Below are 22,208 nucleotides of genomic sequence, written 5' to 3' on the forward strand. Positions count from 1 at the left end.
CAATAAGATTACATTTCATTTTATTTTGAAAATCTCGAAACAGGAGCATTTGGCCCCTCTTAACCATGGATACCCTTTACGTGCGTGCCTGCTATCGCATGACGTCATAGACGCAGCTGTTCAACTTCAACGTCTCAGTCGCCTTGAATAATATTCACGGGCATGAAAAATCGACCTCAGCTAAAATCGCATCCTGAATGGGGCGTATATGTATACAACGTTGAAGCAACACGTAATCGGACGTGGAAATCGAAGGTGAGAGTAATCGGTTGAAATGGGGTGGGCTGAACAATGTCTAGCCTAGAAACGAGGGTATTATGCACGCGGACGACCCACCACGTCGACACTAATACCTGCAAATGTTACCGCGTTGAAGTCGAAATTTCCCGCTTCAATACCGGACGAATTTTCGACGGTGTTTGAGAAGATTATCCTTGAATTCGACTAGAAATCTGCGAATTACTGAGTACAGAATGTATTCTATTTTACTGTCAATACGTCCTGATCTCTGCTGTGTAAAAAATATCAGACCATTATTTAATTCCGAATTGAATACCGACAAAAATTTACAACAAATCTAAACAATGGAAGTAAACTCGGAAAATCGATGAAGAAGGTTTTATCCTTTGTCTTTTTAAGGAATGGCCAGAACGGTTACGAACCGAGTGGTACGAGTTCCATTAATCAACGTTCAGGAAGTGCATAATCCTTCGTAACTATAATTCAATGACTGTCAATTTGATCGGTGGCCTGAGAATTTCAAGGTCCATGAAAACGTTTAAAAATATCAAAACCATAGAGTTCAGCTTTGAAAGCAGCTTGAAATAGAAAGAAAATTAACACAGAGAATGCAATATGTAGTGTAAAGAAGCGCACGATAGTTTGGAACTTTTCAAAAGTGCACCTGGCGATCAACTCACGAAATTGGCAACACTGGCTGGAAACGCGTAGTGGCGGTTTGTCAGTTTCGTCACTTTGTAAGCATAGGACTCTACCGTGATCCAACGTGATGCTTTAAAGCCTGCCTGCGATTGGCCCAAAGCGAAGGGGGCCTTTCATGGACTTTCCCCTGCGTCAAACTTTGGGGCCCGCAGGGAGACAGCAGGTATAAAGCAGCTGCAAAGCATCGGCAGGGGCGATCGCGTGTTCAAAGCAGTACCAGCAGAGCTGCCGAGCGTGCAACATGCAGAGGAGAGTTGGAGATGTTAACCAAGTGAGAATCAGTGAAAAACTGACGAAATAGACACGGGCGCTTTTGTTATCTAGTGAAAAAAAATTCAAGAATTATTGCCTTTTTTCCAACGAATATCCTATTATTAATTCATACATATATTATTATTTGCACGTTTTAACGCGAGTTTGCTGAATGCTAATATCACGTGTGCGTCGACAGAAGTGAAGTGAGAACGACCGCAAATAAAGTATATTATTTTTAGTGTCCAGTAGAGTTTAAGCGATATAATAGACTGAACTCTGTATAGTCAAGTTTTGTATAGTTAGTCATGTCAAGACGTGGTGATGGTAGTTTTAGGAAGTGAACTTTACTTGATCGTAAATCGTGTGAGTTAATTTTTATTACAGTATAATCAATAAACAACAATCGGTGACGATAAGTGGACAGTAGTTACATTTGGCAGGTGTTGAGTTACTGGTCAGAGTTGGAGTAGAGCGTTGGAAGATGAGAATCTGAATCGTTGATTGCGGGCCAATGTTTTGATAAGAGCGTATTAATTTGGTCGAAGACGTTCAGCATACCGAGGACTCGACATGCCACTGTCACGAGTGATCCTCTTTCTGGGATTATGTTGGGTGGTCCAGTGCGACTTGCTCGACCTCTACGTCCAGCACATGGACGAGACGATGAAAACGATCGTGTACGAAAAAACTCACGTAAAGAACCTGGCCAGAATCCGGAACAAAAGAAGCGCGTTGGTCTCGGGTCACGTGGCGGATGAAGAGGCCTTTTATAAGTTTGGAAACTTCAAGAAGCAGAGATTGGAAGTAGACGAGGGGTGGGAACAGCCGGGTCCGGATGACAAAAGTGGGCAAAAAGTAGGAGGGAATGTTTTCATAGAGAAGGACGATGGGCTGAATTTTCAAAACGATCGAGAGGAGAACATGGACCCGAAGCACTACGAGATCCTGGAAAGGGAAACAACGGAGAGATTAGAGGCCTTGATGGATCAGGACTGGGACGCGAAGTACAAAGCGAAGAATAAAAAAGTCCTACTGAAAGAGGACGACGGTTTGGCAGCCGAAAATGCGGCCGAAGAATCCACCGGTGCCAACGAGGATTTCGAGCTGATTAAGGCGACTAAGAAACAGGAGCAACTCGAGGCCTGGGAATCGAGTCAGGAATTTTTACCGGAGTTCCAATTTGGCCCGGTCTCAACCCCCGACGTCCTCCCATCTGCGTACGACGAGACCGTAGACATGGACCTCGAGGAGGAGTCGGAGTTGAAGGCCTTCCAAGGAGCTTCGACGAGCGACGAGGAGGCGAACAAAGTCGTCCTGGAGGATGAAGAGGACGTGAACCTGGAGATCGAGGTCCTCGGCGAGCCCGACGATCGTTCAGGGTTTGAAGCGCCTGGGAATCCATCGTTGAAGCGGAAGCCGAAAGCACTTGGCGAACGTGTTCCAAAGAAGTACAACGCTCCGGCTGGCAAGGATACCAAGTTGCGGAAAACGATCAACGATAAAGAGTCGACGACGAGCGGATTCGCCCAAACGGTTAACGCTACCAGAAGTAAACGCTCGGCGAAAAAGCCGAGATTCTCCCGCCGGGAGAAACTCGACGATGATGGTCTCGTCCTTTTGGAATGGGACCCAAACGACGAAGACGTCGTGACCTTCAGGGTCACTGCCAGGACTCTAGGCTACGTTGGTATCGGCTTCAACGAGAAGAGCCACATGAAAGGCGCGGACATTCTACTCGCCTGGATCGACGACGATAGTCAAAGAATCAACTTATTGGTGAGTTTATTGCAATGTTAACATATTATCGATTTAATTCCTCCATCGTGGTAGGTATTTTTCCACGTATATTTGGCTGCGGTTACTATATAGAATACGTATAGGTATATAACAGATATTGTAAGAAAAACGTCACAAATACTGCATTTTGCGCGAAACGAAGATTTCCGACGTGGTAGTTGGGAAAACGAAAAGAAGCCAAAGGACTCCTTGGCGACTGACGGCGCAAAAAGGATGGCTTACGATTGTCCCTGCACTTGAGTTATATAAATTCTCCCAAGAGTCGTTGATTAAGGAACACACGAATCTTTTTGTAGAGCCAGGTTGCCGGCTAGATGAACAGGACCTGTCTCACTCGGCGGTAGTCCTGTGTGACAGCGGTGTAAAAAGGGCAAATAGAGAATCAAACGAAAAGAAACGCGCAGAAGTTAAACGAAGATTAAGAAAGGATTCGGGGCTCGGGGGGGGGGGGGGGGGGGGGGACGAAAAAGAAGAACTGGCGTGAGCGAGAAGCCGAGCGAAACAAAAGAGGGACGATATGTAAAGGAATTGGAAGAAATTAAAAGAGAGGGGAAAAAAAAGAGATGCGAACATCCGTGAAGAAAAACGTACGGTCACAAAGGGCGGGAGGAACGCGGGGGATCGAAGTGGAAATGAAGAAAAGACGAGTCATTAGAGACTCCGTAAGATCGGTCGATTGATTGTAATAACGAGGTTTGTTAATTGGGTCCATTGATGATGATAAAGCCATTTCAGACCGAACTCTCTCTCGGATGCAGATGCACTCATGGGCTCGTAAGAGGTAAGAGACCGCGAGTGATTGGGCGTCTTGTTTATTGACCGGGCTAGTTAAGCGAATAACGTTTCGCAGAAGGAGAAGACGAAGAAGAAGAAGAAGAGAGAAGGGGGAGGAGGGGGGATAGCCCGGAAGATGAAGGAGACGGCGAAGAAAGCGGAGGAGAAGAAGGTATCGATCATCGACGTGTAATTATTGTTCGAAGAGTCCGAGCACAGGGACGGAAGATCGCAGAAAACTAACGAGTCAAAATTTCGAGTCCGGGTTGACAGTGACCGATATTTCACTCCGATTTTCCCGCAATTCCAGCAGCTTCGACTCGCTTGTTGTCGCAGTGTGATCAGTTAACGTCACGGATACAACTTCGCCATTCATTAGCGGGCTGCAGTCGGGCAGACGGAAAGCGATGAAATTTTAAACACCAAAGATGGTAATCCGTCGACAAAGCGCCAACCCTCCAAAGGCACCCGAGTGCAGTTCATCCACCCTCGGGACCCGGCGATAATCATCTGGATCCCCCAAAATCCCTCTCGTTTTAACGTTTTCACGCGTCAATCCGCCACGGTAGAATCTATCCCATCTCGAGAGTTACACGTTGCTCCTTTCGGTGTCCGAGGTATAAGGTATACCTGTTTAATCGAATGCCGTGACGTCACAGCTCCCCTCGACAGACGTAAAGACCTACGTTAGGATATCCCGTTTATCGGGTGCGTGCACGAACACCGAAGCCGGGCAGGGCTGTCACCTGTCTCTTATTCGACGAAACATTCCTTTCTCCGTTCAGGGAGAGAGGATTCTTCTTTTAGTTCACTTGGCGCAGTGCGCGGACCATCCACCTTCCGTCACTCGTTGACAAAGGAATGAGAAAAAACATGCACGGAACAAACAAAAACCTTTTTTTCTCTCTTTATTTTTTTACTTCCTCCGACAAGGAATCAGAGATCAGTTTTAATTGGAGAACAGCAAAGAATGCTCGAGCTCGGATTCATGCAAGCTGCAGGTCGCGCCCGTTCGACGTGAGAAAGGAAACGCCTCGCGGCTCGGCGGAAATCGCAGTATCATGGATCACGTCGGAACACAGTCCCACAAAAAGAGCGCTAATTCGCAACGTCTAGTTCCAGCGGACTGCGACTATACGCGTCGTAATTTTTATCACTTTCTAGCCGACTCGCGTCTCTCAGAGAAATGTGAACCCTGATTGCTGCTACAGCGATGTTGAAAACATGAAAAAATCTATCGAGTAGATGACGCGGAATCCTGCAGCTCCCAGTATTACTGCCCACATCGAACTTCCCACTCATCCATTCCGATTGCACGCCAGAAGAGTGTTTCTCTCCTAGGTAAGAATTAATCAGCCGATCTGCGATCTGCATCAGCTTTAACTCAGATAACGGAGTGTCGGTGTAACCGACGTCTAGATACAGTGTGAAACGTGCCTGCAATTCACCCGCCCAAATCAACGTACACGATCGCAGTTACTCTTCGAGCAAAACTCGAACTGCGAACTCTAAAGTTACCTGAAAAACCAGCTGCCAAAGTGACGGATAAAAACGGGGACCGGTCCAGTTTCCATTTCGCAAATAAATTTGAACCATTAGAGATTACTGAGAATTACGTAAGCTCGGTTTTTACTCAAATATCCGACTAAACGTGGATCCTGAGTCCGCGAATCTTTGGATCATTTCACCAGACTCGAGCACGGCTCATTCCTGACGCTAATCTGACACGGCATGAAACATCGTTCGACGTTCTTATACACCCGGTGACAAAAAAGTCCAGTATCACGGTCCGTCACCCTAGCATTATACGTTATTAAAAAATTCTCTTCAATTCTCTACAGTGCCTTGTAAATGTATAACGCGAATCGATATCCGCGCGAATTAAGGATACTGAAGCACGTGGAATTCCTTGTTCGTACTTGGACCGATGGATAAAAATGGATATTGGTATTAGACGAAGATGCGCCTCATGCGCGTTGAACTACATCGAGAACAAACTCATTCCGTAAGGTTATACAATGTATACATATGACGTATATCCTATATGTATATCTCATCGCACGTACATCGTGTGGTGATAATTGGTAGAAAGCCGGTTGAAATTGGTGTTGAAAAAAAAAGAAAAAAATTCAAGAGCGATGTCGTATACCGCTGGAGTCAGTGATCCAGGTAACAATTATAGATCGGACAGATGACGGGTTACCATGCACGGCACGGTTAGTTTCAGGCGTGCCGAGTTAATTGTAAGTTGGTATACCGGACCGGAGGCGGTTAAACGCGTTCGGTCCTCTTTCCGTAAATGGATAATTGCAACAACAGCAGGATTGAGACAGTCGTTCGAAGCGAGTACAGAAATAGCGAACAGTGCGGTAGAGCGATTAGTCGACCTTACAAAAAGCGCGAAAACTAGGGTTAATTCGAAATCGAATACGGGATGGAAGAAGCGTATACCTTGTACGCCGATTCGCCCCGAGCGATGCTCCCGCATGACGACGTGTACGAGTATACCTGTGTATGTACCAACGTAAAATGCCTCGGAGATTCACGACAAAGAAATCGAGCCTGCAGAGGAGGTCTTGCCGCATATCCGAAGCTGCGTGCGTGTACCGTTCGAAGGAAACACCTGACGCGGCGTTCGCCGATCCGGCTGCACCGCTGCACAACTCCGCAATTCTGCGGCCTGAAGGCCTAACGAAGTACCATATTCGGTGACGTAATTGAGTCGTCCCGAAGCCCGGGGAGCAGGGTGAAAAACGGCACCGGTTGCGTCCCTCCTTAATTAAGATCGTCTCGCGCCGCGACGTCCGACAAACGGTGAAAGTTTATCCGGCGATTCGATTCTCGGCTTATCGAATCTTCGCTACTTGTGATTTGCGCCTCTCGGAGGAAATCGCGCCGCCATTATATCCCCGATCCCGCGCACCGCCGAGGCGAACAATGATCGCCTTCCTTCTCCGCAAACCGGATAAACTCGAATTCGAGCGGGACCAAGTAATGTGCGAAAAAAGAGTTCGCCGGTATTTTATGCGCCGAGATCAACCCGGCAGAATAATCGCAAAATTTCTTTACTCAGAGGCTCGGAAATTACCGGGAGTGAATTATAAAGCTCGAGGCTTGCGGTATTTTTCTCTGCATCTGCGCGGTTACATTTCTAAGAAATAAACTATTGTACAGGTACGGGACGAAATTTTCAATCCGTTAAAGATCAACCTGCGTGTAAAAGAAAAATGCAGCATCGAACGAGCTTAGATACGTAATAACAGCTGCAGGCTTCCATAACTATCGGTGCTGCGCCAAAGATAAGAATTGACCATTTTTAATTGGGATTTTCGGACGGACGCGGCGGAGAAAAAGAAAGAAAAGGTTGTACGAAGCCGGCCGTACGGACTCGAGGGTTTCGAGTCCGGACAGAAGGTCGACTAATTCTGGCCGAGGAACCTGTTTCGAGTTCTTCGAATTCCTAATCCTAATTAAATTTATTTCCATTCCAATTTTATCCCTGGGCGTTATTGAGGGCTGATATACCTTTGATTACATTAATCTTCGGGTCTATCCGCTACCTGACGATTAACGCGCCGCGCACCCCGTCTACAAACCATCGAGCTAGCCCGAGTCCTGGCTGGGATACTATAAATTAAGATGGTACTTCCATATAAATGCCCGTCGTCGTTAAACGCCGCCCAAGAGAACTCTGGGCTAGAGCAATAAATAGCAGAGCTTGGTGCAATCCTGCCGCAGCTCTGCAGCTCTACTATCCGCGACGTAACGCACAAGCGAACATTGCCGTAACGGCTGCGAATTAATCAGGCAATAATTAACCGAGGATTTACCAGAGAGGACTTGTTACGCTGAACTTGATCCATTGACGTCTTGTTCCCCTTCCGCGCCAAAGCTTGTTACGCAATATTCCTGCGACTCGCATACCGGAGCTGCTTCTCTCGGTTCTCGCAGAAAAATAATGAGGAGATCAAAAAAGGATCTGGCAAACACACTCGCGAGATTTAGGAAGCCGCGGTTTTTACACGCTCTTCGCCGATCGTCCGCAGTCCCTCGGGCACCATTTCACCGTCCGAAAGTTCATTTGTTACGGGAGTAACAGGTGCGGCTAAAACTACAGTGTCCCTAAGATCCGAGTAAACATCCCAGAGGACCAACAATCAACAATCACAAGTTTACTCGAGAGTCTATAATAACATATTCGACCGGGTGCAAATATCGGCAGGATTATATTCAACGTTCTTATTTACAGAATAATTGAAGAAGAAATGAATCGATGTATACTTAATAGTTGTTTTAAAACGAAAACCTGCATCGAACAAACCCAGTCGGATCCGATGTACGAATAGTTACAAGGGTATTCTTCCAGCTCCGTCCTGGAGAGGAGAAAAATAACCCCCCTATCTCGTTTCTTCGTGGAAAAAGAAAAGAGATCCGAAAATTAAGGAACATGCTTCGACTCGTGAGATAAGATCGTGATAAATTCACGTAGGTAGGTACCTACCTACCACTCGCCGCTCTCCGGTCCGGTCCGGAGTTCTTCTTCCAGACGAGGTGGAGGAGGTCCTCGGTTCTCGCTGTGTCAGGTTCTACCCCGACCGGAATTACAAAATCTAACCCGAAGCAGGCTCACCGACCTGCGCATACGCACACAAATCCATGAACAACCGACTAAGCGAATTGATAGTAATCGGGAAGCACAGGTGAACGAAGAAAACAATCGGGGATTACCTTACGTTGAGGCAGAACAAAGTGCCAAAGACATGCATACCTATTGGAAAAGGTACTCATGACGTCAGAGCCTGATCGTCGGCGTCATTTTATCACCATATGACCCAAGTTTTTAATTTTAATAGAGGCAGATTGTAATTTTTGGGGTTTCAAATTACTGATGAAATGAAAAAAAAAAACGCATAAATTAATTAAACATAATGAATAACATATCTGTTCTACGATCCATATGCGAAAGAACACGATCAACGGTTAGCTGTTAGCCTGAGTTGCATTTGCAATAGTTTGATTTTTTAAACCAGATGGCGCGTTCCATAGTGACAATCCCACGTCTCTCTTTGCACAACGTATGACAAGCTTGATCGAACATTATTTCAAGATCGCAAATCCCGTTTCTTTCATGCCTCTATAATCTGTTGGACATTTTTCATGCTCATTGACTCTGCGGAATGAAAGAACAACGGTGAGTGTTAAAAAGGCAAAAGGATGTTTGCTCCCTGATTCAGTAAATTGGGCCTACAGATATCCGGACGACTTGAAGTGTGAATTGCACAATTTTTCTTCCCATTTACAATTCTTCTGATCGTTGTATAACAAACTGTAGAAACGATATTTTTAGCACCTCTGGTAGCTGCGTTATCGGAACTCAGTCGACTGGAGCTGGTAAATTATGGTCCGAATTTCTCATGCCAACATTGATCGAGTCCCAACGAAATAACGTTATTTTTTTCACCTTCGACTTGTCGCGAATCGAAACTCACGGAACGAAAAAATGTGAAACTCAGTGCTACCGCACCGCGGGCATTATTTCTATTCCTGAATTTCTTTTATCCGGCCAATGTTCGCGGCGTCTTATTCGTTTTCAAGCAGATGACAAGACCCGTATTAAATAAAAATGCGAAGAACTGAAGAAGCTTACTGGTAAAATCGATCGATTGATTACAATCTCCTAATATTTCAAATCACAAAGAGATCGTTTCCGTGCTCCTAAATCTATTCGTTCTAATAAAAACTCTCCACGACCACAAATCGATTCGTCTCGCGGTCGTTTGAAAACCGATGAGCTAAAAGTTGAGGTAAAATTTAGTCCGTTGGTGGCAGCAATGCAATTGTGTCTCTGAGTTAATTAAAAATGGTTTGGAGACTCGAAAGCTGTCCAGAACAGGGTGACCGTCATTCTTAGATCAAGAAAATTCAAAAAACAATTTCGATTGAATCTGCCTGTGTCTCTCGATGAAGTGAAAACAGTTTGGACACTCGAAAACTCTCCGGAAAAAACTCGAGGAGTAACGCGGCGATCGGTTTCACGAAACGGCGAGCGACAAATCTGGGCCAATCCACACACGGGAGTTCCGTTAATGAAATCGTCAACGGGAATTCCCCGCTTCCAAATTCGAGACGCGTCCTCCTGCGGCGGGACGAGTTCGTCTAGGTTTGCTTGGGCCCCGTCGGGTCGGGTTAATCGATTCGATCAGGCCGTGCCCCGGAGTAGCCTGGCGCATGTAGGGCTGGTTCCTCGCGGCGAGTTATTACCGAGACCTTGGCTCTGGTGCGTCGTGCTCCCGTGGCCGACAGTCAAGGCCTCCAGACATCTCGGCCCCCCCGTCGCGGCAGCCGGTGCAAATTTTTAACCGAAGCTGCGAAGGAAGACCGACGAACGGACGAAGAAAAAAGGGAGGTTGCGAGTCCTCGTCTCCTCGGGGCTGATTCCCTCTCCCCCCCTCCGCAAGAAAATGAGCGAAGGCTTGAATTCGAGCATACATGCTGCTGCGTACATGCAGGTAAAGAGAAGTCGTTGGAAGCGAGTCGTGCGGTTGGGAAATAAATCGAAGGGGAGACCAGCCGGTGTAAGTGGGGATGAACGGTGAGTTCTTCATCGGGAATAAACCTGCAGCCTGTTGCTTGATCGTCGTCTTTGCTAACGAATGTCTGCAAACGGGGCCTAATAACGCGTCAAAGAAATCCAAGCGGGCTGATCGACGCCGCGGGTATAATAATATGGCGATACGGAAAGACGGGTGATTGTTTTATCGACAACCTGTTGAGACGTTGAGGGAGAAACGAGCAAGAAATTAATAAAATGGTAATCGGGAGACGGAGGAGTAGAGCGAGGCTCATTAGCATACCAGAAACGACATCTCCTTTCGCATAATTCAACGCATGTGCGGTATGGCTGACATTCGTTGTACGTGCTGCAATTTCACGTAGGTATAATATCGCGAAGAATAAACCGGTTATCGTCGCGATTTGATAAAATGATATCGTTAAATTGTTCAAGTCTTTTGTCTGATCGCCCCTTCGTCGAAAACTGAGCGTCAGCGTCGATTATGTAACGAAATAACAGCGTAACCACGTAAATAAATAATATATAAATAAATTATTCCGTTACGAAGTAAATCGTTAAATACTAGTCATAACGCACCTTACGCGCTTAGATCGGATAACGCTGCTAATTTGTCCGACGTTCGATTTAGCTGACAATAATTGGTAGCTGCCTTTGAAGTGAGTTAACGGAGTTCAAAATTTATTCGCGTTTAGTTTCCTAGGCGGCAATTAGCGGCAGGCAAGCTCGGGACATGAGCCGCTCCAGACTAACATTGTTTCGATATAGGGAACCCGATATTCGGACCAACATTCGAGTATTATGCGCTGGTCGATTCTTTTATTTTATTTTTATTCTCTCTTTGGACTTGTTCAAAATGCTTATTATTTTACCGTGCTAACTTTACACGTTGCGTCAAATTGCCTCCTTAATACGCGGCGCAAAGTTACGGCTAATGCGAATTTAACTGGTCTCTTTAAGCCGGCTGCGTTCCAGCTCTTTTATTTCCCACGAAAAACAGAAGAATGAAATAACAACGACTTGAATGGAAAGACAAATTTCTAACCGGCGAATTCTTTTGACGAACGATAACTGAATAAGGAATTCATTTTATTTTTCATTTCTACATTCGTCTTTCCTTCTCGTTATATTATTCTGACAAATAATAAGATCAAGAAGCAAGGAATTCGGCCAAGTCACTTTTCGAAGATGTCAAATATTACCGAAGACCATTCGAAGTTTCATTCGCTTTTTTTTCTTCGATTTCTCTTTTAACGGCTTAGGTATACGCATATGCATACATGTATCTAAACGACCATTCGGAGTTTTAATGCTGTTCACGATTGCAAGTTACATCCATAAACTAAGGCCTCGATAGCTTCATTGGTACTCCACTCTGAGAGAATTCATTTTTATACTCTGCCGCATGAACATTTTATACATTAAAGAATATAATCCTGAAGTATAGAACGGGGAAGTTTAATACTCTTGATTTATTTTGTCAAACGGATTATAGCCATATACTTCTTGGAATAATTTGTTAAGACTGAGAGGATAAAATAAAGGTATCTATAAGAAAAAAAAAAGACAGCGCGAGTGCAAGTTTAGAGTACAAAGGCTGGCGGCATTCGGTCAAATCAAACCCGCTACCATCAACTGCAGTTCATTTTAATGGTCACTAATGAGGGAGAGCGGCCTGCGGATGAGAAAACCTCGAATACGTTGAATTTTTCAAACCGAATACCGAAACGGCTGCCCATGCAGAGCAAGCGTCGGGAGTTGTTATAACTTCCATAACCATAAACTTACAAAACAGGGTGCCGCGGTATAACTGAAACCTGCGACTGAACGATCATCGGTGGGTTTATAAAACTCCCCGGAATTTTGTTGCCGCTCGTTCTTCCGGCCGCAGTTTAATAACTCCCGCGTCACGATTTCCCGCGATTTTCTCATACAGCTGAGAAAAACCAGTACCTGTACAGCATTGTGCAAACGCTGCGCCCTGCAAGGATCCCCTTAGCCCCCCTCAGCCTCTCGGTCCGTAAGACTCACAACCCCTGTAACCCCTCGGGACTCCAGATGCCGTCCGACGTAGGTAGGCCAACTTCTCTCACCAGGTGCTAAGGACGCACAGGATAAAGAGAGAGAGAGAGAGAGAGAGAGGGAGGGAGAGAAGAGTGGCGGCGGAAGGCGGAGGGGCCTCAGACAGCACCTGGCTACCGGGAGCAGACATCCGAAGAGGACCGACCGATACATCCTCGGCGGGAAAATTCCCTCATTTTTCTTCTTTCTCATACCCCATGGGAACCTCGAGTTTGTACTACTTTAGGGGACTCTCAACCCTTGTGTAAAGATCGGACTCCGCACAGCAGTCTTGTGTATTCCCACAGGAGCTGAAGCGGCGAGACGCCCGGGACCCCGTACCTAAATGCCCCAGAATATCCCAGGAATTTTCACTCAGGTTTCTTTAATTCCACTCGCCCCGAAACGTGTGTGGATTAGACTCGGGCGTGTCGATCTGCTCGAGGTATAGGCGTAGGTATACCTACGTGGGAAAAATACTATTCCTGAAAAATAAATACCCTGTCGGCTCGTTTGAGCTTGCGCCGGCTTCGAGAGGTTATTCGATCTTGGACTGTTAAGCACTGGCGCGTACTCGTCGAATCCAAAACGCTTACACTTAATAGACCCACGTATATGTATGTACATGCAGGTTTGTACACGGTTTGATTTACGCGTGATGGTGGGCATAGAAGAGGAGAAGAACAGAGCGAGGAGGAATATTAACTGAAGCAATAATCGAGGAGGTACGAGAAAAACTTCCGCCCCGAGATAAAAATCATTCACTCGCGTTCATGTGGCTCCTCGGTTGTCCTAATTGCATAACGAACCCGAACTCTCGCCACGCAGCCGCATAAAATTGACCAATTAAGTGTAACCGTAACTCGGTGAAGATGAATTAAAAAATGGTCAAAGAAACGGGTATGAAAACATTACCATCGACCCGAACACACGCGCGTGTTGTTATACAACTGTTTGTGCCCCATTATTCCTGTGGAGAATTATAAAATAGGCTCAGAGATCGGGAGACGCTGATGCAGAGATTAATTTGACGGATGTAAAGTTACGGTTGGGTTACCAGTGTTTCCTGTCTTCACCGGTCGCTGCGGCATTATATCTATATACCGGTATCCCAGCGCGAGTTCATGTCCCTAACGAATATGCGCACACGTAAGAAGACGATTACACCTTGTGCGTGGAGTGGACGGTTGGACTCTCCTGGATATCTCATTACTGGAAATGCGATGCGTCAAGTCCGGTCCGGAGAGGCGGAGAGCCTGATAGAAAGATCATCGGCTTGATCGAGGGTTAGATTTATTTAGATTATTCCAAAATGATTAACGAGCCGTCCGTTCGGAGGGGACTTAATTTTTATCCATACAAATTCAAACGCTTCGTTACGCGGATGCCGAGCATCGAGGGCTTGATTTATGATTCCCCGAGTTCTAGATCTGCGCCGCTATTCTCCGGGCTAACGATCTTCTCTCACTCACCGCGGATGCAACTCTTTTTACAAGTACATCCTCGGCCGATAACTTCTAATGGAGGAATAATGTTCGCCGGGTAAATCGACACGCGTACCTTATCGCGAATATTCTGCACGTCTTGCCGGCGTTTCGCGAATATCGATTGATTTTCAACCAGCCAAACAGGGAGTTCGAAGAAACGACGAAGATAACCTTTCGAAAAACCCCGGGCTTTGTAATGACCTGCATAATAACTGCGCGTGCCAGAAGGTAATGACTCGACGATAATTATGCAGTTTTTATTAGTCGTTTATACGAACTTTCTCTGGTACTTACGCTCGCCGGAGATTTCTTACGCAGTTTCTCGTATCACTGACCGAGGTTTTAGCTCCTGCCGTAAGTCTTTCTTTCCCGTTGCTCATCCGTTGAGATTTTCTCGTCGAAGGAAGCGAAAATGCAACTGAAAACATAGGAAGAAAAAGTTGTATAATAAGAATGCAGTGACAAATTAAAAAAATTCTATTCGTAACGAGTTCGACTCTGTTCTCACCCCCGAGAAATAACTTGCTAAAAACACTTCACGCGGGAACAAAAAGTTGTATTTTTAATCGGATTGAACGGGGCTCGAAACGCTCTTATTTGTGTAAAGTGATTTCCGTGAGAACGAAACTATGACGCGCGTATAAGATACCATTAAACATTGGATTTAACGTCGAAGCGAAGATCAAGAGCGCGAACATTACGTCTGTCCCGAGTTTCTCACACGGGGATAAATTGAATTTACATCTCGCTACAACGCACCATGCACCGAGAGCTCGTCAATTATTAAAGGCGACAATCTCGCCCCTCGAATCGTAGCGGTAATTAAAAAGTAACGAGCACTCAATTTACGTCGGATCGTATCTCACGGGCAGCGTTGCTTCTGAATGAAACCTTAGACGGTCAATGATACGACGACCAGCAGCGTGTGTCTCGCCTCGGCTAAGAGAAAGAGCTAAGGAAGAGGCGAGGAAGAGACGAGAAAGAGAGAAATGACGCGACGCGAGGAAAGGAGAGAGACGGAGGAGCAGAAGCACCTCAATTTGAATGAGTAAGTGGCCCCGATGATAGACTGGCGGTTGTAGATCCCAACGCAGGTAGTAATTATTTGGATTCATTACGTGCAGGAAGGCTACTTCCCTTCGAGGGTTGAGCGAACGTTCGCTCCCGCTGCCTACCGGCTTGTAGGCTCAACGGGCCCCGCAAGCGCGCCCAACGGACCCAAACGCCTCCGGGTCCGTCTTTCAAGTGGCGCTTGATGTCTTACCGACCTTGTTGCTCTCGCATCTGCACTCGCAATCGATGTGTGTGATATATAATGCGAGAGTGCGTCGTGCGCACTCTTGCAAACGGTCCGCACACCCGGTGCAATATACGAAGGAAGGGGCAGGATATCGTCGCCTCTTTTAATTAAACGATTCACGAGTTATAGCTGCAGGACCTCGTCGCTTTGAATATCTATCGCGATTAAAGAATGGCCGGTTAAAATAGATCTAAGCTTATCTAATAAATGAATTAAATTAAATTAACTTGAATGAAAATGCACGACGAAAAACGACGATTAAATGCGTGAATTTAACGATTCGATGATTGCTTCGGGTGAAAGTGTAAAATTCAATGGGGGATTATGTCAGGGGAGATTTTTAAAAAGGATATTGTGGATGATGAGGCGATAAAAGAGTTTCGATTCTTCTTCATCGTACGTGCACATGGAATAAAAACCCGTGTATAATTGTAAAAACAAATCTTTTCGATATCAGTTTCGTTCTTTGATCTTTAACTAGCCTGTAATATACACGACGTTTCAGGACTCCCACGGAATAGAGGAGCGGAATGCTGCACCTGTCACCGATCTTTCTCAAGACGTTGAAATCCTCGAAGGGTCCCAAAACGAAACCCACACTACCGTCACATTTTCAAGAAGATGGCATACTTGTGATCCCCACGACCATCGGTTGACCGTGAGTATCTTTCAGGGGAGAAAAACTTCCTGTATGTATACATAGTATATAATATACACCTGGGCGCGAAAAGGCCCAACGAATTCTCAAGGTTGTTTACTCAAAGAAGCTAAAAAGGACCAAAGCTTGTACGTTTTTACATGACTATAACGTTTTCAGAAAATTCAATTCCAGAACTTGACGTACGAACGTAGTTCAACACGTTCAACACAGGCGTGATTCAACCTCGTAGCTGATCATCGTTGTAATCGATTTTAAAAATTTTTTTTTTTTTAATTTTATCACCAAAGGTGAATATACGCAGTGTGTGGTCCACGTTGGCTAGATGATTTTAGTTCTTCGGATCCGTAATTTGTCTGTAGCATGCATAAATAGCCGTACACATAACGTTCGGGCATACATTATACAGATATAGGTATTTAAAATATGCATATACGATTCTGAAGGAATACGATAAATTTTCCCCGCGCCACAGGCCGAAAATGAGAATCTTTACACGGGAAGGTGAAACATGTGTATACGTTACGGACGTACGTGTATAGTATATTTATACCGATACGTGCAGGCCAAAAAACTTGGCGGTCCGAAATCGTTAACAACTTCAGCTGCTGATTTATGCTCACCCCGCATTTGGGCCTTATTTCAAGCAATTCCCGCGGAGGCATTTAGCATGCCGGCACCCTTTGCCTCAGCGGGGCCTCCCGTACCTACAGAAGAACACACGCCTACTTTCTACATACCTGTACACCTATACGTACACAGGCTGTATGCTCGAACCGTGGATCGGTTCCTGGCGAACCGGTGTTTAGAGAGGAGGGCGAGCAGAGGGCGAGCAGAGCTGGCCCATTAAAACATTTCTAATCCGCGGGCCCGACGAATTCTTCGATCTCTTTCAAAGCGAACGCCGGGTGATTCGTTAAACGAGCTTCCCGCCACGCATTGCTAGCTTTTTATCGCTCGTGGACACATCCGTTGTACATTTTACTGCAAACACCGGGCGAGATAAATTTATTATGACAATTTTAATGTTAATGTATCACAATACCAAGATGGAGTTTCACGACTTTGAGCTAAATCAATTAATTGTAATTTCAAAAAGAAAAAGAAAATGTTGCCGGTTTTCTACTTTCCGTCCACGGTGTAATAAACGGATGCATTATTTACGAGTCCCTCCCGATATCTCGTTATCGGAACGACATTTGATCGATGAATTTATTTTCAGGGAGATACGATACACGTACTTTGGGCCCTGCACGAAACTGACCCAGAACTGAACATCCCCGCTGGACATGGAGAGATGCGTGGAGGTCGGGCCCTGCGCCTTAAGGCCCCGGCACCCCACCCGCCCCCGAATATCTCAACGCCTGGCATCAGGCAGTGGGACATCAAATTGAACCAAGTAAGTACTTCACATATTTTTCAATGCCCAGTAAAAGTGACATGGCGGGAAAGAGCCGTAAATAAAATAAATTCTAAGCAGCTGGATTGATGAGATCCTTAATTTTGGAGGTGAAATATAAACGGATGATCGAACAGATGTCGAGGAAATTTAGAGTAACTCATCCACGACTATGGTATGCGGGTATATAACTTATACGATCTGCCATCGATCTCACGGTGGAAAAATAATAACTGCGGGAAGCGGTAAAAAAAATTAACTTGAACAAAAAATTCAAGTAGCCTACAAGTAACCGTTTCTGGTTTCGAGATATTCTCGCTCATGAATGGAGGAAGGAACCAATATTCTCTCTTTCGCAGAACCATCTTCTCGCGATTAATGATCCGAGACGCGAGTCGAACAATCAAAACGCGATTGCTGATAGAAATCATTTTTATCCCCCAGTATTGTGCACACTGCGACCACCCGCCGATATCACTTTTTCCACATCCGCAATGTTTCTTTAATCGGCACAGTTCCGTTGCTTCAAAGTTTTATTGGAAAAAAAAATCAGGTACTAATTTTCTGAATAAATATGAAAAGAACTTGTTTCTTAATTGATAACTTTTTTTGGTTCCGTCCTCGTATGCTACAAGGAAGTTATTACGTTATTGTCGTTACATAAATTTCACGAATTGTAAATACTTTTTTTCACAATGACACGGAGTTGTGGAAATGAAAATAAGAGTGGCCTTTGAACAGAGGCCATAATTGATAGAGTGTGAATTTCCGGAAGCGACGAGAGCCATTCATGCCTTTGACTATTTAACCTCTAGACGGCTGGCAACACCACTATAGTGGTATTGCCATGATTCGAACATATCCGGGGAACATTGGGGGATGATTATATGGAAGTATCCCACCAAAGTAGGCATGTATCAACGAAAAAAAATCCCGGCCGCCAACAGGTTAATGACTGATATACTTGTCCATATTCCAAACACATCTGCTTCTATAACCTGAATTTTCTTTCAGTTTACCGTATCGAGTAATCTGGATACAGTCTACTGGTGCAAAATCTTCAAGGCCCCACCGCTAGGCGGCAAGCATCACATGATTGGAGTGAGTATCAGATAATCAAGACAATTGAAATTGGTATATAATTTTTGAAAAAATAAAAAGTAATAAAAAGAGTCCATCGAATATGTACATGCCTACTTACGGTACACGTTGATAAACGAGCGCTTCAAACAAAAACACGTAACGCAACTACATCGAATGATCTTTCATTCATGAACATGTACGAGGCTTGTCTAAAAAACGCAATCTAAATTTAACTACCAGTCGAGGCAACACGGAATAAAAGTTGGAGCCAATTCGTGGTTACAGACCTTACGTATTTCACGGGCATCGCACTGTGAGCGGATGTCATGTTAAGTAGAACGACGCTGGAATTCAAATGAAGTTCTTTCGTGAAAGATGTCAGACCGTTACGTACCTCGATTTTAAATTCATTTTCGTAAAGTTCCTGAAAAAATTTGCATCACCCCCCTTGCCTGTGGATAATTGGCTCGAAGAAAAAACAAATCTACCATGGTCTGAATTGCGTTGGAATGAAAGAATACCGAACCTCTTGTTTCAGTACACGCCGCTAGTCGAAAAGGCAAACGAGGCCCTCGTACACCACATAATCCTCTACGAGTGCGCATCCGTAGCACCAATCCTTGGTGAACACGCAAGAATTGCCGGTGCAGCCTGCTACAGTCCCACCATGCCCAGAGAATGGGACTCCTGTCTACAGCCAGTTGTCGCTTGGGCCCGCGGCAGCAAAGGTGGGGTAATCGTATACGAATCATGTGTCTTTTACAGAAGCCGGTCTAACGGGTGGCCAACCAGGCGAGCCACCGGAAGGCGAGCCAACAAAGCGATCGATTGAAAAACCGGAGGGTTAAATTTGACCGTAACTAAACTGCGGGCCGTTGCTAAATCAGTCAATCTAAACTCTTGAAGTGAGGATTCGTTATTCTTGGCTGTTCCCAGTCCCCTGTGTATTCACTTGAATCGAGACCCCCTAGTCTGACTTTGTCCAAAGACAATGGAACCCTCCGCTTCTTCGTTATTGATTATTAGTTCCCTTTTGAGACAGCCCCGAGTTTTATTCTTTGATACGATGCACTTGCAGTCTTTAAAGCAGGACGTTAACCCCGCGTTCAACGAAGTTTATGTTACCTACTGTTTTGGCGCTAAACGACGCTTTCCGAATGTTTCAGGCGAGTGGTTTCCGGAACATGTTGGGATACCCGTCGCCGAGCACAACGATCGCTCCTATTACATGCTGGAAGTACATTACAACAATCCGGGACTGAAGGAAGTCGTGGATAGCAGCGGAATCACGCTGCACTTGACTCCTAACCTCAGGCCTCAGGAGGCGGGGATACTTTTGACTGGTGTCGCAATCAGTCCCCTTCATATGGTGCCTCCACGGCAAAAAGAATACGCAACAGCCGGGTACTGCACGCCTCACTGCACCAAAAAGGTGAGGTATCAACATTTGGCCTCTTTAGTTCTCTTACCAAAATCAAACCAATCTTTTAAACTCTCGTACCTACTACTCTCTGCTGTCGAAAACATCGCGACAAATTGAGTCACAACTTACGGTTGCCAAGAACAGTCAAATACCTCAATACTTATAGTTGACACACACTTTTGAAGGTTCGCATTAACAGTTTAATCATGATTAGAACTGTGTAACGGAACTCCTTGTGCTCGATATTGATATAACATCACAGTTCAGAAACCACAGGGTATGAAGACAATGAATATTATAGGTGCGAACCTGTTGTAACCAATTGACCTCTACATCCAAGTTCTAAATCAGATAATTATCCCTTGAGGACAAAAATTTCCTTGTCGTGTAATCCTCCACCGTATAAAGAATAACTCTACGAATTTATTGATATTCCAGATGTTCCCCGAGGACGGAATCAACATAATTTCGGTTGTCCTTCACTCTCACCTTGCCGGAAGGCGTCTGGGTTTGAAACACATTCGGCAGGGTAAGGAGCTACCCAGGATCGTCCAGGACAATCACTTTGATTTCAACTACCAGCAATCGCACACGTTGGAAAATGAAGTAAAAGTTCTTCCGGGTGACGAGCTGGTGGCCGAGTGTGTCTACGGAACTTTGGACAGGGCCCGTCCTACCATGGGTGGTTACGCGGCAACTCAGGAAATGTGCCTGGCCTTCGTGGTCCATTATCCGCGGACGCCTTTGGCGGCTTGTTACAGCATGACGCCCGTCAAGGACCTCTTCAAGACTCTGGGAGTCCACAGTTTCAGAGGAATAACCTTCGATCATTTGGAAAAACTATTTCCAACCACCGGGTAAGGAAAACCATTGCAACAGTTATTCTTGTAGTTCAGTAAAGATTGATTCGAAACCTTTTACAGCTCGAACATGGCTTCGCCAATGATTATTGATCGTGAAATTTGATGATTATAGAACCGACTCTGTTACCCTACCGACTATAACTCAACAACAGCCAATTTATCCCCTCGCAAGACCCAGTGGTGAAATCAATATGGAGATGATGAAGGAAGCGGAAATGGTCCTGAGAGATATGGCAGGTTACACTGAGGAACAAGACGAAGATAACATCTTCGCCAGACTGGTCATCGAAAATCCGGAAGAGTTTCGAGGTAACTGAATACATTTCAACCTCAATGTGAGAATATGAGCGCGAATGTATTTATTCGGCCCATAAAATAAGATCCTAAAGCAATTGCAATCAATGGCGAATCACTTTCAGGACGTACATTAGCGGAACACATGCTCGCCCTTCCTTGGACGGAGGAACTCCTAGCTAGGTCCATCGAACAAAGTTTGTATCACGGGAGGCACATGACGTTTTGTAGAAAAAGAGACGACAAACTACCAGTGGTAAGTGCACAGATGATAAAAGATTATCGACGATGTAAAGAATGTCATTGCCCATTTGTAATTTTTCGTAATGTTCTTACTTTTCGCAGCCAGAAGATATCCAAATGTTCCCCAATTTCACAGCACTGCCGGAAGCCAACGAAACCAACTGCGACCCGTTAAGAGACGACTCTGGGTGCAGTGCCCTGAATGCGCCTGCAGTTTTAGTCGCTCTAGTCATAAGCATTTCAAATTGGCGTCTCCTTCTACGAATGTAAAGAAAAAAATGTAAATGAAACGAAGTTTTGAGAAAAGTTATGAAAAAAACCTATGTAAATTTCCAAATCTGTATATTGGCATTATTAATTTATTACGTATTATTCCCTGTAAGAATATTTAATTTGGCCCCGTTCGAAACAGGTCAAAGACGAATTTATATGCATTAACGTTGGGCTGAATCAAATTTTTAAGAAACAAAATTTACAAAATTTTGCGTTATAAAGAGTATCTTGTACATATATTTATATAAGCAGCATACCTAATTTTAATTTGTATTATTATTTTGTACCACACGTTTTGTATGAAATAAAAATGGTAAATATTATTCAAAGAGCCTATTGTTTCATCTCAATCTCCCAGCATTCAGAGTAACTGAAACTTGCGCCTCTGTTTCTCAAGACATTCTTTTCACCTATCGGGGGATAAATGACTTCAGAATATACGATGCAATTTACAGTATACGAATGACAAAATTTTACGCCTAAGCACAGGAATCAAAATCTTTCGAATTATGAAAGCCGTACGGGAACTATAATAGTACTACGATGTTCTCAATCATGACGAAGAACGAACAAGTTTGATGAGAGAATAAATCAGTTGACTGTAAAAAGGCAACTTTTAAAACCACGACACTAATGAAAATTGACGAATAGAGACACAGAAATTTTTAGGTCGAAGGTAGATCGCAATCAGACTAACATCATAATCTCGTAGGAACGGAAAGAAACAAATTACAGGACTTATGGTGGAAAGAATAAAAATCGCATGCCGTTGTGTTTTTTGTCAA

General features: G+C 44.8%; 1 protein-coding gene across 1 annotated transcript; it reads left to right on the forward strand.

Moving 5' to 3' along the window:
* The first annotated feature begins 1,132 nt into the window (after positions 1-1,132).
* Positions 1,133-21,709, forward strand: LOC124307140 (MOXD1 homolog 1). Its single transcript, XM_046768568.1, has 10 exons — positions 1,133-2,973; positions 15,693-15,845; positions 17,068-17,244; positions 18,259-18,345; positions 18,866-19,055; positions 19,494-19,759; positions 20,189-20,607; positions 20,726-20,922; positions 21,033-21,163; positions 21,253-21,709. The coding sequence occupies exons 1-10, from the start codon at positions 1,768-1,770 to the stop codon at positions 21,418-21,420; spliced, it is 2,994 nt and encodes a 997-aa protein (XP_046624524.1). The 5' UTR covers positions 1,133-1,767; the 3' UTR covers positions 21,421-21,709.
* Positions 21,710-22,208: the final 499 nt, after the last annotated feature.

Source organism: Neodiprion virginianus, chromosome 1 (assembly GCF_021901495.1).
Source record: "Neodiprion virginianus isolate iyNeoVirg1 chromosome 1, iyNeoVirg1.1, whole genome shotgun sequence".
NCBI lineage: Eukaryota > Metazoa > Arthropoda > Insecta > Hymenoptera > Diprionidae > Neodiprion > Neodiprion virginianus.

What these genes read in the sequence shown, in the direction of transcription:
- LOC124307140 (XM_046768568.1), top strand. Translation starts at nt 1,768, where the DNA reads ATGCCACTGTCACGAGTGATCCTCTTTCTGGGATTATGTTGGGTGGTC. An exon ending in CCCACGACCATCGGTTGACC is followed by an intron (nt 15,846 to 17,067) that starts GTGAGTATCTTT and finishes ATTTATTTTCAG; the next exon opens with GGAGATACGATACACGTACT. An exon ending in CGCCTCACTGCACCAAAAAG is followed by an intron (nt 19,760 to 20,188) that starts GTGAGGTATCAA and finishes TTGATATTCCAG; the next exon opens with ATGTTCCCCGAGGACGGAAT.